Genomic DNA, 16325 nt, shown 5'->3' with positions numbered 1-16325 from the left:
CTACTCATTCATTGGTTTTTCTGTATTTTGACCATTTTCTACACTGTAGAACAATACTGAAGACGTCAAAACTATGAAATAACATCTGGGACATATATGGAATTATGCAGCAAACAAACAAACAAACAAACAAAAAAAGTGCTTCATATATTAGAGTCTTCAAAGTAGCCACCATTAACCTTGATGACATTTTGCACACTATTGGCATTATCTTAACCAGCTTCATGAGGTCGTCACCTGGAATGCTTTTCAATTAATAGCTGTGCCTCGTCAAAAGTTAATTAGTGAAATTTCTTCCCTTCTTAATGTGCTTGAGATCAAACAGAAAATAATAAATAATAAAAACACAGTAAATAGCCCTATTCAACACCACAACTGTAGTAATCCATATTATGTCAAGAACGAACAACGAAGTAAAGGGAAAGGACGTCCATCATTACTTGAAGACATGAAGTGACTTAATTAATAAAAATAAAGAAAAAACACTGAATTAGAAGGCGTGTCCAAACTTTTACCTGGTACTGTACATTCCCATTTAAAAATGCAAAGCTGTGCACCTTGATGATGCTCTGGCAGGTGGACAGAGGAAGTCCCACCAGACTGGTACCATTGATGGACATGATCTGGTCTCCAATATTCAGTCTTCCAGATTTTTCCGCTGGCCCAGCATGCATCATGTTGGCAATGATGACTGTCGGAAGAATAGAGCCCCAGCCTGACTCTACAATCACCACTCCTAGGATCTCTCCTTTCTGCTTCTCTATGTAAACCTGAGCAACACACACACACACACACACACACACACACACACACACACACACACACACACACACACACAGTAATGTCCAGTGTCTTCACTGTAGCTCACAAGTGTCAGTCAGTAACTTTTGTCCTGCAAACAAACAGTATTGTTCACTCACGTCTTTACAGTTCTCCGACTTAGAGAAGTGTATGAGGTCATCGTTGTACATGTCCTGTGTGTTAAGGAGGTCACTGTACTCTTTCTGGCTCAGATCTTCAGGGTTGATGCCATTGGCACGCAGGAATTCCTGATATGCTACACTGAAGGCCTGGCCAATGGACTGCGCTATGAGCTGGGCCTGAGGATACCACAAAAAAAAAAAGGGGGGGGGGGGGGGGTGAAATGAGGGGGCGAAAAAAGAAAAAAAAAAAAAAAACTGTCACAGTGTACAAACAACCCTTCTGGTAAAATCTATCGAGCAAACCTGTTCTTTCAGATCACAAGAGCAATACAGTAAAAAACAATTTCGGTTACTTATGCTTTCTTTAAGGTTTTGTTGTATCCATGCTTTGAGCTGTGTTTACTATAGTGGTAAAGCCAAGCCACAGATTTTTCCCAATCAACTGACTGATTGATAACCAACCAACCAACCAAAAAATTAACGAAGGCATAGCCACAGATTTTCACTTAAAAATTAAATCAAATAATTATAAAATAAAATAAGAGTCTTAAATGAAGAATTTGTCACTGAGGAATTCACGGAGTTGTACAAAAATGTGATTGACATAAACCTTTATTGACACCCCAATAACTGCCCCAGACATCCATAGAGTTTCAAGTCAACAATTGTGTTGTTGTTTTTATTCTCAGTACAGTAAAATGTCAATTTTCATGGGGACATTTCCTGTTTTCTCCCCAATCTGGTCATCTGGCAGTTCCCACCCATTGGCCATCATCGAACAGCTCCCAACCAGAGAGGGTGAAGGTTAACAGGTGCTTGCTTGCTCCAAGACACAAGAAGTCAACTGACTACATCTTTTCTGCTCATGCTACATCACAGGGCAACAGAACTCACTTGGAAGCAAGCATTGTCTACCCTCTTCTGCATACAGTGGTGCTGGAAAGTTTGTGAACCCTTTAGAATTTTCTATATTTCTGCATAAATATGACCTAAAACAAACAAACAATCAGATTTTCACACAAGTCCTAAAAGTAGATAAAGAGAACCCACTTAAACAAATGAGACAAAAATATTATACTGTCATTTATTTATTGAGGAAAATGATCCAATATTACATATCTGTGAGTGGCAAAAGTATGTGAACCTCTAGGATTAGCAGTTAATTTGAAGGTGAAATTAGAGTCAGGTGTTTTCAATCAATGGGATGACAATCAGGTGTGAGTGGGCACCCTGTTTTATTTAAAGAACAGGGATCTATCAAAGTCTGATCTTCACAACACGTTTGTGGAAGTGTATCATGGCACAAACAAAGGAGATTTCTGAGGACCTCAGAAAAAGCGTTGTTGATGCTCATCAGGCTGGAAAAGGTTACAAAACCATCTCTAAAGAGTTTGAACTCCACCAATCCACAGTCAGACAGATTGTGTACAAATGGAGGAAATTCAAGACCATTGTTACCCTCCCCAGGAGTGGTCGACCAACAAAGATCACTCCAAGAACAGCGTGTAATAATCGGCGAGGTCACAAAGGACCCCAGGGTAACTTCTAAGCAACTGAAGGCCTCTCTCACATTGCTAATGTTAATATTCATGAGTCCATCATCAGGAGAACACTGAACAACAATGGTGTGCATGGCAGGGTTGCAAGGAGAAAGCCACCGCTCTCCAAAAAGAACATTGCTGCTCATCTGCAGTTTGCTAAAAGATCATGTGGACAAGCCAGAAGGCTATTGGAAAATGTTTTGTGGATGGATGAGACCAAAATAGAACTTTTTGGTTTAAATGAGAAGCGTTATGTTTGGAGAAAGGAAAACACTGCATTCCACCATAAGAACCTTATCCCATCTGTGAAACATGGTGGTGGTAGTATCATGGTTTGGGCCTGTTTTGCTGCATCTGGGCCAGGACGGCTTGCCATCATTGATAGAACAATGAATTCTGAATTCTACCAGCGAATTCTAAAGGAAAATGTCAGGACATCTGTCCATGAACTGAGTCTCAAGAGAAGGTGGGTCATGCAGCAAGACAACGACCCTAAGCGCACAAGTCATTCTACCAAAGAATGGTTAAAGAAGAATAAAGGTAATGTTTTGGAATGGCCAAGTCAAAGTCCTGACCGTAATCCAATGGGAATGTTGTGGAAGGACCTGAATCGAGCAGTTCATGTGAGGAAACCCACCAACATCCCAGAGTTGAAGCTGTTCTGTACAGAGGAATGGGCTAAAATTCCTCCAAGCCGGTGTGCAGGACTGATCAACAGTTACTGGAAACGTTTCGTTGCAGTTATTGCTGCACAAGGGGGTCACACCAGATCCTGAAAGCAAAGGTTCACATACTTTTGCCACTCACAGATATGTAATATTGGATCATTTTCCTCAATAAATAAATGACCAAAGTATAATATTTTTGTCTCATTTGTTTAACTGGGTTCTCTTTATTTACTTTTAGGACTTGTGTGAAAATCTGATGTTGTTTTAGGTCATATTTATGCAGAAATATAGAAAATTCTAAAGGGTTCACAAACTTTCAAGCATCACTGTACATGAGCTCACATTCATCTATGAATAGCAAGGACAAGGGAGAGAGGAAAGATCATCCAGAGATGCACCACCAATTTTGCTCCCTTGGCTCCCAGTCTCAGATGGCTGTGGCATCAGGATTCAAACCGCACACTATTGGAGACCACTCTGACAAAAACATTTATTGCATTTATGTACTAAAATAATGTCTTCAAACTGATATTAAGGCAAAGTTATTGGCTCTTTAAGCATCAGGCCAGGTCTAACTGACCCCACTCACAGATAGGGGAACCTCCAAGACAAAGGTTATTGTAGGTCACTGTAATACTAGTCATGTGTTTCATGGGACTGAACGTGGAAATGCACAATGCTATAGTATCATGCCACACTTTATTGACACAAGAACGTAAAAGATGCTAGCAGGTTGAGACGATGCAAAATAATATCAATAAACCATAATGTACTGGATATATATATACACACACTTTACTAGTCAAATTTTCTAAAAGAAGTTTCAGAGAGATTACACTTACAGGATGTTATACCCCAGTCTCTGATGCTACTCAATTTCTGATATTATGCTAATTAAAAATGCTGGCATCCAGCCTTGGAAAAGGTCACTAAAAGCTGAACTCACATCTTCAGACTCAAAGACATGACAGATCATCTTATACTGGCGCTTTTCATCTTGGGCTGGATCAGACGCCTCCATATTCTCCTGCGAGTCAGAGCGAGGCATTCTCCTCCTGGCCATTAGAACCACAATGTTCCCAATGTCAGCGATATAAGAAATGGTCCTTAATGGGTGATCCATCATGGTCTCCTAGAGAATACAAAAAAAGGAAAAAAAAAAACCAAACAAACAAACCCTGGATCCATTAATATCCGTACAAATGTACTGACAATTTGTACAGGAATCTGAAGCTATCATGGGCACAAGCTCAATGAAACTGGACAGTCGAAGATTAGGAAGAAAAAAAAAAATCTCTGGTCTTTTTCCAGTCTTCAACTGTCTTATGAATCGGTCTTTAGAGTTTATACAGAATCATGTGAAAAACAAAAACATCCTGTGAGCAGCAGCTCTGTAGGTAGAAACATCTTGAAGAGAATGGCCAGACTGGTTCGAGCTACAGTAACTCAAATCACTACTCTTTACAACCGTGTAGAAAGGGATCTCAAAACACATCAGACTGTGAGGCGGAGTGGCTACAAGAGCGGACCATCACATTGGGTTCCACTCCTGTTAGCCAAGAAGAGGAATCTGAGCCTATAGTGGGCACTGAAACAGGACTGGACAGTCGAAGACTAAAAAAAGACCAGGCAATGTTTCTCTAATATCCAGCTGCCTGGTTTCTGTGGACCTGGGAATTTGAACCAACTTGCCAACACTAACACACAAGTAAGGACATGCAAGGACTTTGTCTTTTTAAAGTTACAATTGATGTTATAAACAGTCAGTCAGTCAGTCACCAGCTTTTCTTTTTCCCCTCCAGAGGTTAATAAGAAAGAAAAAATGTAGCTTATGATGTTACCAAGAAATCACAAGCTACAAGCCTGTGCTGGAAAACGTACAGCTTTACCTCCGAGTGTTACAAAGTGCTGACATCAGAGACTCCTTCCAAAAATGTTAAATAAGATCTTTTCCCAATCAACCTCATATCAAGTACACACATTTTTAATTGGTTTGTGTTAAGTGGCACAGTGGTGTAGTGGTTTGCACTGTTGCTTCACAGCAAGAAGGTTCCGGGCTCGAACCCCAGTGGCCAACGGGGGCCTTTCTGTGTGGAGTTTGCATGTTCTCCCCGTGTCTGCGTGGGTTTCCTCTGGGTGCTCTGGGTTCCCCCACAGTCCAAAGACATGCAGTTAGGTAAAATACCCAGTCACTGGGCTTATACAAGACAGTGCATAATTAGTACCAAGCCCATCCAAGCCGGGATAGATTGGGGAGGGTTGCGTCAGGAAGGGCATCTGGTGTAAAACCTATGCCAAATCAAATATGCGGAACAGATCTGCTGTGGCGACCCCTAACGTACAGGAGCAGTGGAAAGGAGTAGTTAAGAGTTAAGAAGGAGTTGCTCTACAAGAGCATCTGGAATGCTGATGTTCCAAGAACATCTACAGTCAATGCACAGCATTCAACAGTGCTGTGGTATAAACCCATTTAAAGCCGGAACTGCTGAGTTCTTATTATAATCAGAACGTGTTCTACTTATTCATTAGCATGGTTAAACAGTACACTTAACTGTGTGGTGGATATAAGAGTAGTGTTTAAGGACAATGAGCCAGTGTTGTAGTGGAGTCACTAAACCTCGAGTCCGAGTCCAGTCTCGAGTCCCCAGTGTTTAAGTCCGAGTCAAGTCCAAGTCATTAAAAAAATTTAAAGTCGAGTCCACTATTGATCCGAGTCGAGTCTGAGTCCAATGCTCCAACTGCACCATTTGACGGTGGCTATTTTAGCCCCATCAACATTAGTTTGTTCCTGAACATGACATATGAACAGGTGAATGTGCATTCTCTTTGTCAGGGAGCATGAAGTATTCGGTCAGAGATGGTTGGGAGATAGATGCAAGTGCAGAAGGTGTGTTTATTAATACAAGTGAAGACTCAAACAATCCAGAACAGCAGGCAAAATTGTAAAACTGTGAAACAGGCAATAGATCGAGCGAGGCACAAACAGGCTATCGTAGACTCTGCAGAATCAAAGACGAGAAACAGGAACTCAGGGATCAGGAACCCAAACAAGGAAATAAGGCTTGGTAATGTGTCAGCAACGCAACTCAATACTTCGCAAAGTAAGTGTGTTTTCACAGTTTTTATATAGGTGCGCTGATTGCGCCTTAATCCTGTGCATCGGAGCACACCCGAGAGTCTGATGCACACGCCAAGGCGCATAGGTGTGACACACTTGCACGGCATTAGTACAAAAATTAATGTAGGTATAAATATCTTATGCCAAATTATTATGGCATGTTACAAAAAATAAAGAAAAAATTCGAGTCCAAGTCCGAGTCATCAGTGCTCAAGTCCAAGTCGAGTCACGAGTCCTTAAAATTAAGGCACGAGTCCTGGACTTGAGTACTACAAGCCTGCAATGAGTTAAAGTACCTGAGAGTCAGCATTCAGCACTTTGATTCTTTGAGTAGAAATGAAGAGATCCACCTCCGTCATGGGCTGCGTCTCGCCCTCAGGGGCCTGCTGACACAGAAATCATTTCACTGACCATCAGTCTCTCACTTTATACACACACACACACACACACACACACACACACACACACACACACACCATCGAAATCGAACGAAAGGCAGAAACGTTGGCAGATACAAGAGAAGATTAATAGAAACGTTAATATAAGGTCCAGATGTGCACTGAAGGAGAACTGTAAGTCTGTTTCAGTGAGCTTGTAAAGAATATGGCTTCTTTCCCAGTCTGGGCTCGAATGTCTCCTTCAGTCGAAATTCTTCACAGCTGGCAGGCTGGGGTTAGTGTAATGGTGGTGGTTAGTGTCATCTGACATTTAAACGGGTTGTTTAGTGTTTGTGTGAGACAGACAAAAGAAATGACAGGAGATACAGAGCCATCCACTACTGAACAAATACACAAGTGGCATACCAAAAGTCAGTGTGCCGGGGCACGTCTTAGGAAAAGAAAAACACAAACACAGCGCATCACTTTAGAAAGAAAAGAGCCTCAGAAGGATATGAACATGTATAGCAGATGCCCATACTTTCTGCATCCAGCAAAAAAAAAAAACAACCAACCAACCAAAAAAAAAAAAAAAAAACACACATGGCTTCCACTATCTTTAATGAGTTTTGGATTTATGTCAGACATGAAATGAAAACAATGGTACAACACGTACAGTATAATGGACAAATATCTGACACAAAGGGTTACGGCTTGTTGCTGGATTCAGAAATGCAGCAAACAAGAGAAAGGCAGAAACTGAAAGTGCCACAAGCAAAAAAAGAAAAGGAAGAAGAACGAAGGAATAAAGCAAAACACCAAACGGGTAATGATTTACTGCACCTTCTTCCTGTTTTTGGCTAATTTCTGGGCCGTCTGCTTGGCATGGAACAAACAGAGACAGGAACATGGTTAGAGCGGCACAGAGCCTAGACGACCCGAGCTACACTGCTGTGTGTGTGTGTGTGTGTGTGTGTGTGTGTGTGAGAGACCACCGATCACTTGCCATGCACACAAACCACATACACTCTGTTTCAATGACGCAGCACCTGACAGTAACAGAGGCACTAAAACGTCCCTGCAACTCGGATGCATATTTCAAATGATATATGATCATCAAATCAAATGTAATTTCAAACACTTCATTCTCTACTTGCTCTTTTTGAGATTAATTCCCTTCTTGCCACAAGGTGGCCGCCTTGCCCTTTCCACAACTGTTTAGTTGCTCTTACATTAGAGCACATTCTGTCAAAAAAGTGGCAGCTGCTCAAACTAGAGTGAAACCTGCTGCAAAATTAAATTGAGAGTGAGCAACGCTGTCATGAATCATGTTTTTTTAAGACGATATCACATGAGGCAATCGAGCTATGAAAGAATGTCGCAGAACACGAATAATTAATGTACGGAGGGAACTGTTCTCATTCAGCCGTATAAAAGAACAGGGCTGGGTTTTGATGTGGCGAGAGACCAACATGATCTGACAGCAATGTTACAGTGGAGGATTCGCCGTACTGTGATAACAGGGACAAAAAAAAAAAATCAAAACCTGACATCAGATTCAATCCCTAAATAGAATTTTTAATCGAAATGGGACAGTTGTGTCACTAGTCAAAGGTAATGCTTGAGGGAAGTGTCAGATACACAAATAAGTGACTTGGCCCACTTAGAACTGGAACATCACACAGCACTTTGGTGGAGAAATAATTCAACAGCGTTCAGATGGGCTTCGACAGCGATGTGAGCTGTGAGATCGTCAGGGTGTGGTGCCATTTATTATTCATCACCTCCTGTAAGCCAGGTTAAATACCAACAAGGATCACAGCTCTGTTAGGACGATGCATTTTAAATCTGCCACTTCAGTTTGCAGTTTCAGCTCAAATAACACAAATGAGTTTCTTATAAAAGTGAAATAATGTCAACAGGACACTTATGGCACTTGATTTTAGATTTACGTCATTTTTGACCTGAGAGAAACGTTATAGTAATGTTACAACCAGACAATTATTCTGACTTCTCTTTAAAATATATATTTGTTTGTTCAGCCTCATGCTTTAGATTGCATGTGATGATTGTTTATTTATGTGTTGCTTGCTTAATATTAGACTCTGTAATGTGACCCTGAGTTTAAAAAAGGTGCTGTATACATTTTAATTTATTTTATTTATTACGGTTATGTTTTCGCCTCCGTTTGTCTGTTCCCAATGTAACTCAAAAGTAGTGAACGGATTTTGATAAAATTTGTAGGAAATGTGAGCCACGGGCCAAGGAACAACTGATAAGATTTTTATGCAAATCCAAATATGTACTGTATATGGAGCCAGGATTTTTTTTTGTTTGTTCCCAATGTAACTCAAAAAGTAATGAACGGATTTTGATGAAATTTGGCGTACAGTTTTAGTATTATAGTATTATTAATTCAAGTGATTTGAGTTTGATGATGAAAACATGTGGCTTGGCAGAGGTATGCACTCTACCGAGTGCCCTTCTACTTCATTTTTATTTTTTTTTTTTATACACACACAAATATTTTTCTAACCATTAGGCCATGGGAAGCCATGGCCTAATGGTTAGACAAGCAGCTTTGGGACCAAAAGGTTGCTAGTTCAATTCCTTGGACCAGCAGGAATGGCTGAAGCGCCCTTGAGCAAGGAACCGAACCCCCAACTGCTCCTCAGGCTGCTCTAGGTATGTTGTACGTTGCTCTGGATAAAAGTGTCTGCTAAATATTATTAATGTAATTTCATGTTTAACATAATGGATTTCTAAACAGGAGTGTATCCCAAAAAAAATAAAATAAAATAAAAAAAATATATATATATATAAAAACATGAAACAAATATTTTGGATTCAGTTAGCAAAAAAACTTAAATGTTTGTTACGAAAAAAAAAATCCTTGTAAATCTGAAACAGCCATTTTAGTCCCTTGCCATCAGGATCTCCAGCCACTGAAGGGGCTTTGTGCGTCTGTGTGCTTTAACAGTGTTTATATAATTTACTACTTTCTAAAAATAATTTATTGCAATTAATCCACTCCAGAATGTAACCATATTCTTATATTCAGCATTCACAACTTCCACCATTCCCAAATTGTAAAGCATGTTAATATGTTTTCATTAATATTATTTTAAATAGTTAATAACGGCGGTAAAGATGATCTACTGGGTTTAAATCTTTGATACAGAATTAAAACTTGTGCTGCTATTAAATCAACTCAAAGCAGACCATCTGTTTCAGGCAGCCATCTGACTCAAAACCATCTGTTACATAATTAGTGTAAAATATTTTTCACAAAGTCATACCAGTGAAATGTAGTAAAACACTGAGATGCTGAGTGACAGAGTCCCTCACACAGTGAAAGTTCACGCTGCAGCTCGTAGTCGGGTTTTCACTGTTATTCCAAAGCGTCTGGTTTTTGTATATGAAAGCTGTACTGCCTTTCAGATTTATCAAGTGCAGGTCATAAAAAGAATTCTCCCCAACAACCAATTATTTTTGTTTAGTGGACTAAAAGCTACTGAAATCGAATCACAAACTTCCAATTTTATTAGTTTTTTTTTTTAAATAGAACAAATTAATTTAGAGCCACATGGCCCTAAATTCTCCGCTATTTTTTCCTGCTTCACCATGACGCGATACAAGATACTACATCATACATCACATGGTGGGCTTTCCCCATTAGCGCAAGGCATTGTGGGATACAAATTTGAAACAGGAGAGAAAAATAGAGGACGTGAGTGTGCGAATGAAACATGAAAGACTGACTACAGTAACGGAAAGCGAGAAGAAAAGACGTTATGTTGCGAAGGAAAGGAAACGCAGGACCAAACTAATAAATATCGGCGGTCAGCGAGCACCTCGGTGTGATCAGCTGTTCGTTTAGAGACAGAATGATGTAACTGTCAGTGCACGGTCAAGGTAAACCTGTAGATGGCAGTAATGCAACACTGGATGCCAGCTGCCGTAAAACCCAAAAGATGAAGACGACAAAGGTAAACCTGCACCTGCAGACACGGACTTCCTCTGTCTGCTTGAAGCGAGCGATTTCATGCACATTATTTGCTCAGGAATCCTCTCAAATTAAATAACTTCCCAGCCACAGAATGGCCTGGGGTTTTTTTTTTTTTATATTACCGAAATAAGCATATATATCACAATGACCAACTTTCAGAGGGAACCAAGTTTCACCGATTTAAAAAAAAAAAAATATATATATATATATATATATATATATATATATATATCGAAAGGCCGTCCACTTTTAAACTGGCTATAAATTCTCATCAACATTTTCACACTGACATTTTGCACTTTCACATCAGTCTGAATAGCAATATCGGACACCAATTTATTAACCTGACAGCACCGTTGGTGTCACTGGGCTTCACTTTACATTTGCATTATAAATTCGAATAAAACAGATGCTCTGATGATGAGCTTTGGAGCAGTAGGTTCTGGTTACTGCATATTATACAATGGACAAAAAAAAATGCCAAGATGCTGACGAAAGAAAATGCTGAGTCATGTAGCTGACTGAAGGACTAAATGCTTTATGCTACAGGGGGATGAAAAGGGGGAAGGTGGCAAAAGTCTGCAGTCCTTTGGGATGTACAACCTCATTACTATTCCACATCAGTGCGTCAGGCTTACACGCGCACAGAATCACAAACGATTAAAAAGCTCTCGTGTTAGTTTAGTGCAAATGTGATTTTTCTAAGTGAGATTTAAAAGTAACTCATAATTTGCTCTAATATTTTTGCACCTTCTAACTCTTCAGTATACAGTGCCTTGCAAAAGTATTCATCCCCCTTGGTGTTTGTCCTGTTTTGTCGCATTACAAGCTGGAATTGAAATGGATTTTGGGGGGGTTAGCACCATTTGATTTACACAACATGCCTACCACTTTAAAGATGCACATTGTTGTTTTATTGTGACACAAACAATAATTACGATGAAAAAACAGAAATCTGGAGTGTGCATACTATAAGTATTCACCCCCTTTCATATGAAACCCCTAAATAAGAGCTGCTCCAACCAATTCACTTCATAAGTCACGTAATTAGTTGATTAAGATCCACCTGTGTGCAATCAAAGTGTCACATGATCTGTCACATGATGTCTGTATACTGTAAATCAACCTGTTCTGGAAGGACCCTGACTCTGCAACACTACTAAGCAAGCAACATGAAAACCAAGGAGCCTCCAAACAGGTCAGAGACAAAGTTGTGGAGAAGTATAGATCAGGGTTGGGTTATAAAAAATATCCCAAACTTTGAATATCCCAGGGAGCACCATTAAATCCATTATAGCAAAATGGAAAGAATATGGCACCACTACAAACCTGACAAGAGAAGGCCGCCCACCAAAACTCACAGACCGGGCAAGGAGGGCATTAATCAGAGATGCAACAAAGACACCAAAGATAACACTGAAGGAGCTGCAAAGATCCACAGTGGAGATGGGAGTATCTGTCCATAGGACCACTTTAAGCTGTACACTCCACAGAGTGGGGTTTTATGGAAGAGTGGCCAGAAAAAAGCCATTGCTTAAGAAAACACGTTTGGAGTTTGCCCAACAGCATGTGGCAGACTCCCCAAACACATGGAAGAAGATTCTCTGGTCAAATGAGACAAAAATTGAACTTTTTGGCTATCATGGGAAATGCAATGTATGGCGCAAACCCAACAGCCTGAGAACACCATTCCTACAGTCAAGCATGGTGGTGGCAGCATCATGCTGTGGGGATGTTTTTCATCTGCAGGGACAGGAAAGCTGGTCAGGACTGAAGGAAAGATGGATGGCACTAAATACAGGGTAATTCTGGAGGAAAACCTGTTTGAGTCAGCCAGAGGTTTGAGACTGGGACGAACGCCTATGCACACTCCAGATTTCTGTTTTTTCATCTTAATTATTGTTTGTGACCACAATTAAAAAAAAAAAAAAAAATTGTACTTTAAAGTGGTAGGCATGTTGTGTAAATCAAATGGTGCTAATCCCCCCAAAAATCCATTTCAATTGCAGCTTGTAATGCGACAAAACAGGACAAACACCAAGGGGGATGAATACTTTTGCAAGGCACTGTAGGTCCACGTACAAAAATAACAGTGAAAAATACCCGAACAAGCACAAAGGTGTAAATATACAGTATTACTCCTGACAACCAACAGTGTTTGTATGATTTTCTATTCTCAAACATACACTGTATCAGCTGCCTTCTAAAATACTCGAGGCATCACATTATGCAATATTTATTATTTAATATGTCTTATTAAAGAGAAAAAGCCATAGTCGGCTCGCTTCACTTGTCCTCAAAGTGCTATCCTGAAATTTCTTTATTTCTACTTCCTTTATCGTGAGGATTTTGTTATGGTGTTTTGCAGAAATGAGACGAGAAAGAGTTGAAGTACACGCAAGTTCATGCAGCTTTTTCACTCAGGGTTTCACTCAGGACAGAGACGCTTTCTGTTCACCTTGATGCGACTGACGGCCTCCTGAGCCTGCATCATGCGCACGTTCTTCGACGGTGTCTTATCTGACAGCAGCTGAGTTGAGCCCAGATAATTTGCCGCAAAAATGATGCCATCGATGAGATCCTCTGGGTCGCACGGGCCTGGAACTGAGACACAAGACAAGGAAGATTCGCAGAGTGAGTCAAAAAGAAGAACTACATACATGGATAGATGAAAAAGTGTAATGATGTAATTATCATGGTAGAGGTGCTTGTTTTAGATCAGTTTGTGTTTGGATTTATGGCCAAACTCACCTTCCACATATGTTGGGAATGAAGCAATGCTCCTCCTCGACTGTCATTTCAAGAACAAAAAACAGCAACTAAAAACCAGTATGCAGGAACTGACACATAAATTTCTCTCTTTTAAAAACATTTAACTGAATACTCTTACATTTTACAATTTAATCTTTATCCACAGCATCTTTACTATATGTGTGACTGAGTGACTTTTACTCAAAAGAGAACAGAAAAGTAAGGTCTAAGGGTGTTTCTTGTGGCAGTCAATACACATTTATGTAAAAAAAAAAAAGTTGTAGAATCTTTCCAGGAATTTTATTTCTAAGTGAAGCTCTAAATCTGAATAATTCATCACCTCAGTGGGAAAAAAAAATTAGAGAAAGCGTACCTGATAAAATATATATATCTCCTGTATTTTTAACTATACAGGGTTAGTCAAGGCGGCACGGTGGTGTAGTGGTTAGCGCTGTCGCCTCACAGCAAGAAGGTCCGGGTTCGAGCCCCGTGGCCGGCGAGGGCCTTTCTGTGCGGAGTTTGCATGTTCTCCCCGTGTCCGCGTGGGTTTCCTCCGGGTGCTCCAGTTTCCCCCACAGTCCAAAGACATGCAGGTTAGGTTAACTGGTGACTCTAAATTGACCGTAGGTGTGAATGTGAGTGTGAATTGTTGTCTGTGTCTATGTGTCGGCCCTGTGATGACCTGGCGACTTGTCCAGGGTGTACCCCGCCTTTCGCCCGTAGTCAGCTGGGATAGGCTCCAGCTTGCCTGCGACCCTGTAGAACAGGATAAAGCGGCTAGAGATAATGAGAGGAGATGAGATGAGGGTTAGTCAAAATTATGTTAAAACTTAAAATGGTAGAAACCAGTTCCATTAGTGTTAACATAATTTTGACAAACCCCGTATTTCTGCATTGTAGGAAAGTTGGATAAAACTTCAGTGAAGCTTTTCTAAGACATTTTTCATATCCATCTCATTCTTTTATTCAAATCTAACATGAATGTTTGACTAGTTGAGTCATATGCAACATTTACTGACGTTTTCAAACCATTTTTTGTTTTATTCTCAGTACAGGGAAACGTATTGGGATTTTTTTTAAACCCCATTTTCTCTTCAATTTGATCTTGGCCAATTCCCGTCCACCAGCCAGTTCTCCCCCATCACACAACAGCAACCAGCTGTGGGGAAAGCAAGAGCCAACATATGTTTCCCCTGAGACATGTGAAGCCAGCCAACCACATGTTTTCAAACTGCTGCTTATCCAGGATCACAGCGCAGTGCAACACACTCTGAGGAAAGCGCTATCTGCCCTCTTCCTCATACATGAGCTCACACGTGCCAATGACTGACTAGTCTCGCTGTGATTAGGGGGAAGAGAGACTATGCCATCCCTCCCACCCAGAGACCAAGGGCAATTCTGCTCATTTGGACACTTGACCATCATCTTCTGATGACGGCGCAATCGTGAACGGTTTTCTGTTGTGCCACTCAGGAACCCTTGTTGGAATTCTTGGCTGTGGTAAATGCACATATATTACAGATGCAGTAGACAGAGGAAAGGTGGGAAATGCTGGAGTATTCTTTTAAATTATGACAATATTATACTTACTTCCCTCTCCCTGTGAGACACACACACACACACACACACACACACACACAATTCTGTTGCTGAAGTCACATACTGAACTCCTACCTCTTTGCCAGCAGGAGATGGGGACTCAAAGTTTTCACTCCCCTCATGCTGCAGCAGGTTGCTGCTGGAAGACTCCGCCCCCTGTGGAGAGGTGGAGGCTGGGCCTGGAGACTTGAAAAAGAAGATCATCATTAATATGATTCGTCAGGATTAAACAGGACAAAACAAACACTTATAAAGGGACAGGCAAGTAGCTGTATGTACAGAATACAGTTAGTAAAAATAACAGAAAATAAGCATTTTGTTATATGGATAAATGTCATGGGATTAAAGAATTAGACTTAAATAAAAATACAGTACAGTCCAAAACTAACACACACACTTAAATTGAGATATGTGTACATCTCAATTTCACCAGTCAAAAGTTTGTACACCCCTACTCATTCATAGGTCGTTCTGCATTTTGACCATTTTCTACACTGTAGATCAATAGTGAAGACATTAAAACTATGACATAACATATGGAACATATATGGAATTATGTGTTAAAGTGTAAAAAAAAAAAAGTTTCATATTTCAGATTTTTCAAAGTAGCCAGCGTTTACCTTGATGACGCTTTTGCACGCTATTGATGTTATCTTAACCAGCTTCATGAGGGAGTCACCTGGAATGCTTTTCAATTAACAGCTGTGCCTCGTTAAAAGTTAATTAGTGCAATTTTTTGCCTTCATGCATTTGAAATCAAATAGTAAATAATAAAAATACAGTAAATAGCCTTATTCCACACCACAACTGTCAAGAACCGATCAGCTAAGTAAAGAGAAATGACATCCGTCATTACTTTAAGACTTGAAGTGACTTTTAATTCATAAAAATAAAGAAAAAACATTGAATAAGAAGGTGTGTCCAAACTTTTGACTGGTACTGCGTATATCTCGCATGCTATCGGCTTTCATGTTTCACATTGCGATGAGGTTATATATTTTGTTCCATGATAACACTTGAACGCTCCTACATGTTTTATCGACTTTTAAGAAATAGATGAAATGGATCATATTATGTAATACTGATGAAACATGAAAAGCATGTCACTAACACGTCACTCTTATTGACTGAGAAAAATAAGAATTTTATTCATTTCAAGGATGGATATCAACCCACACAATTGTACTAGATATTAAACACAAACAGTGACGGCAACATGTTATTCAAAACCGCTTACACCAACAACCAAGTGAGTGTTACCCTGTGTCCGAACTCGCTCACTCATTCACTACTCCCTACTCACTACATAGGGAATTACTATATAGAGGACTATACAGTG

At 40.1% G+C, this 16325-nt stretch overlaps 1 protein-coding gene across 6 annotated transcripts in view; it reads right to left on the bottom strand.

Annotated features, from left to right (window-relative positions):
• Positions 1-16325, bottom strand: part of apba1a (amyloid beta (A4) precursor protein-binding, family A, member 1a) — a 138272-nt gene that overhangs the window by 6859 nt on the left and 115088 nt on the right. For 4 of the 6 annotated variants that reach the window (XM_060907019.1, XM_060907020.1, XM_060907018.1 and 1 more), the window contains 8 exons: positions 15062-15172; positions 13388-13427; positions 13095-13240; positions 7471-7503; positions 6547-6636; positions 4079-4264; positions 921-1100; positions 558-770 (listed from right to left, as the gene is read on the bottom strand). In XM_060907019.1, the coding sequence (XP_060763002.1) occupies positions 558-770; positions 921-1100; positions 4079-4264; positions 6547-6636; positions 7471-7503; positions 13095-13240; positions 13388-13427; positions 15062-15172 (999 nt within the window). The remainder of the gene's footprint in view (positions 1-557; positions 771-920; positions 1101-4078; positions 4265-6546; positions 6637-7470; positions 7504-13094; positions 13241-13387; positions 13428-15061; positions 15173-16325) is intronic. The other 2 variants (XM_060907022.1, XM_060907023.1) reach the window with 2 other exon arrangements.

The sequence above is a fragment of the Neoarius graeffei genome, chromosome 24, assembly GCF_027579695.1.
Source record: "Neoarius graeffei isolate fNeoGra1 chromosome 24, fNeoGra1.pri, whole genome shotgun sequence".
NCBI lineage: Eukaryota > Metazoa > Chordata > Actinopteri > Siluriformes > Ariidae > Neoarius > Neoarius graeffei.
Note: the sequence above shows the minus strand (reverse complement) of the source record. Positions and strands in the feature narration are given on the sequence as shown.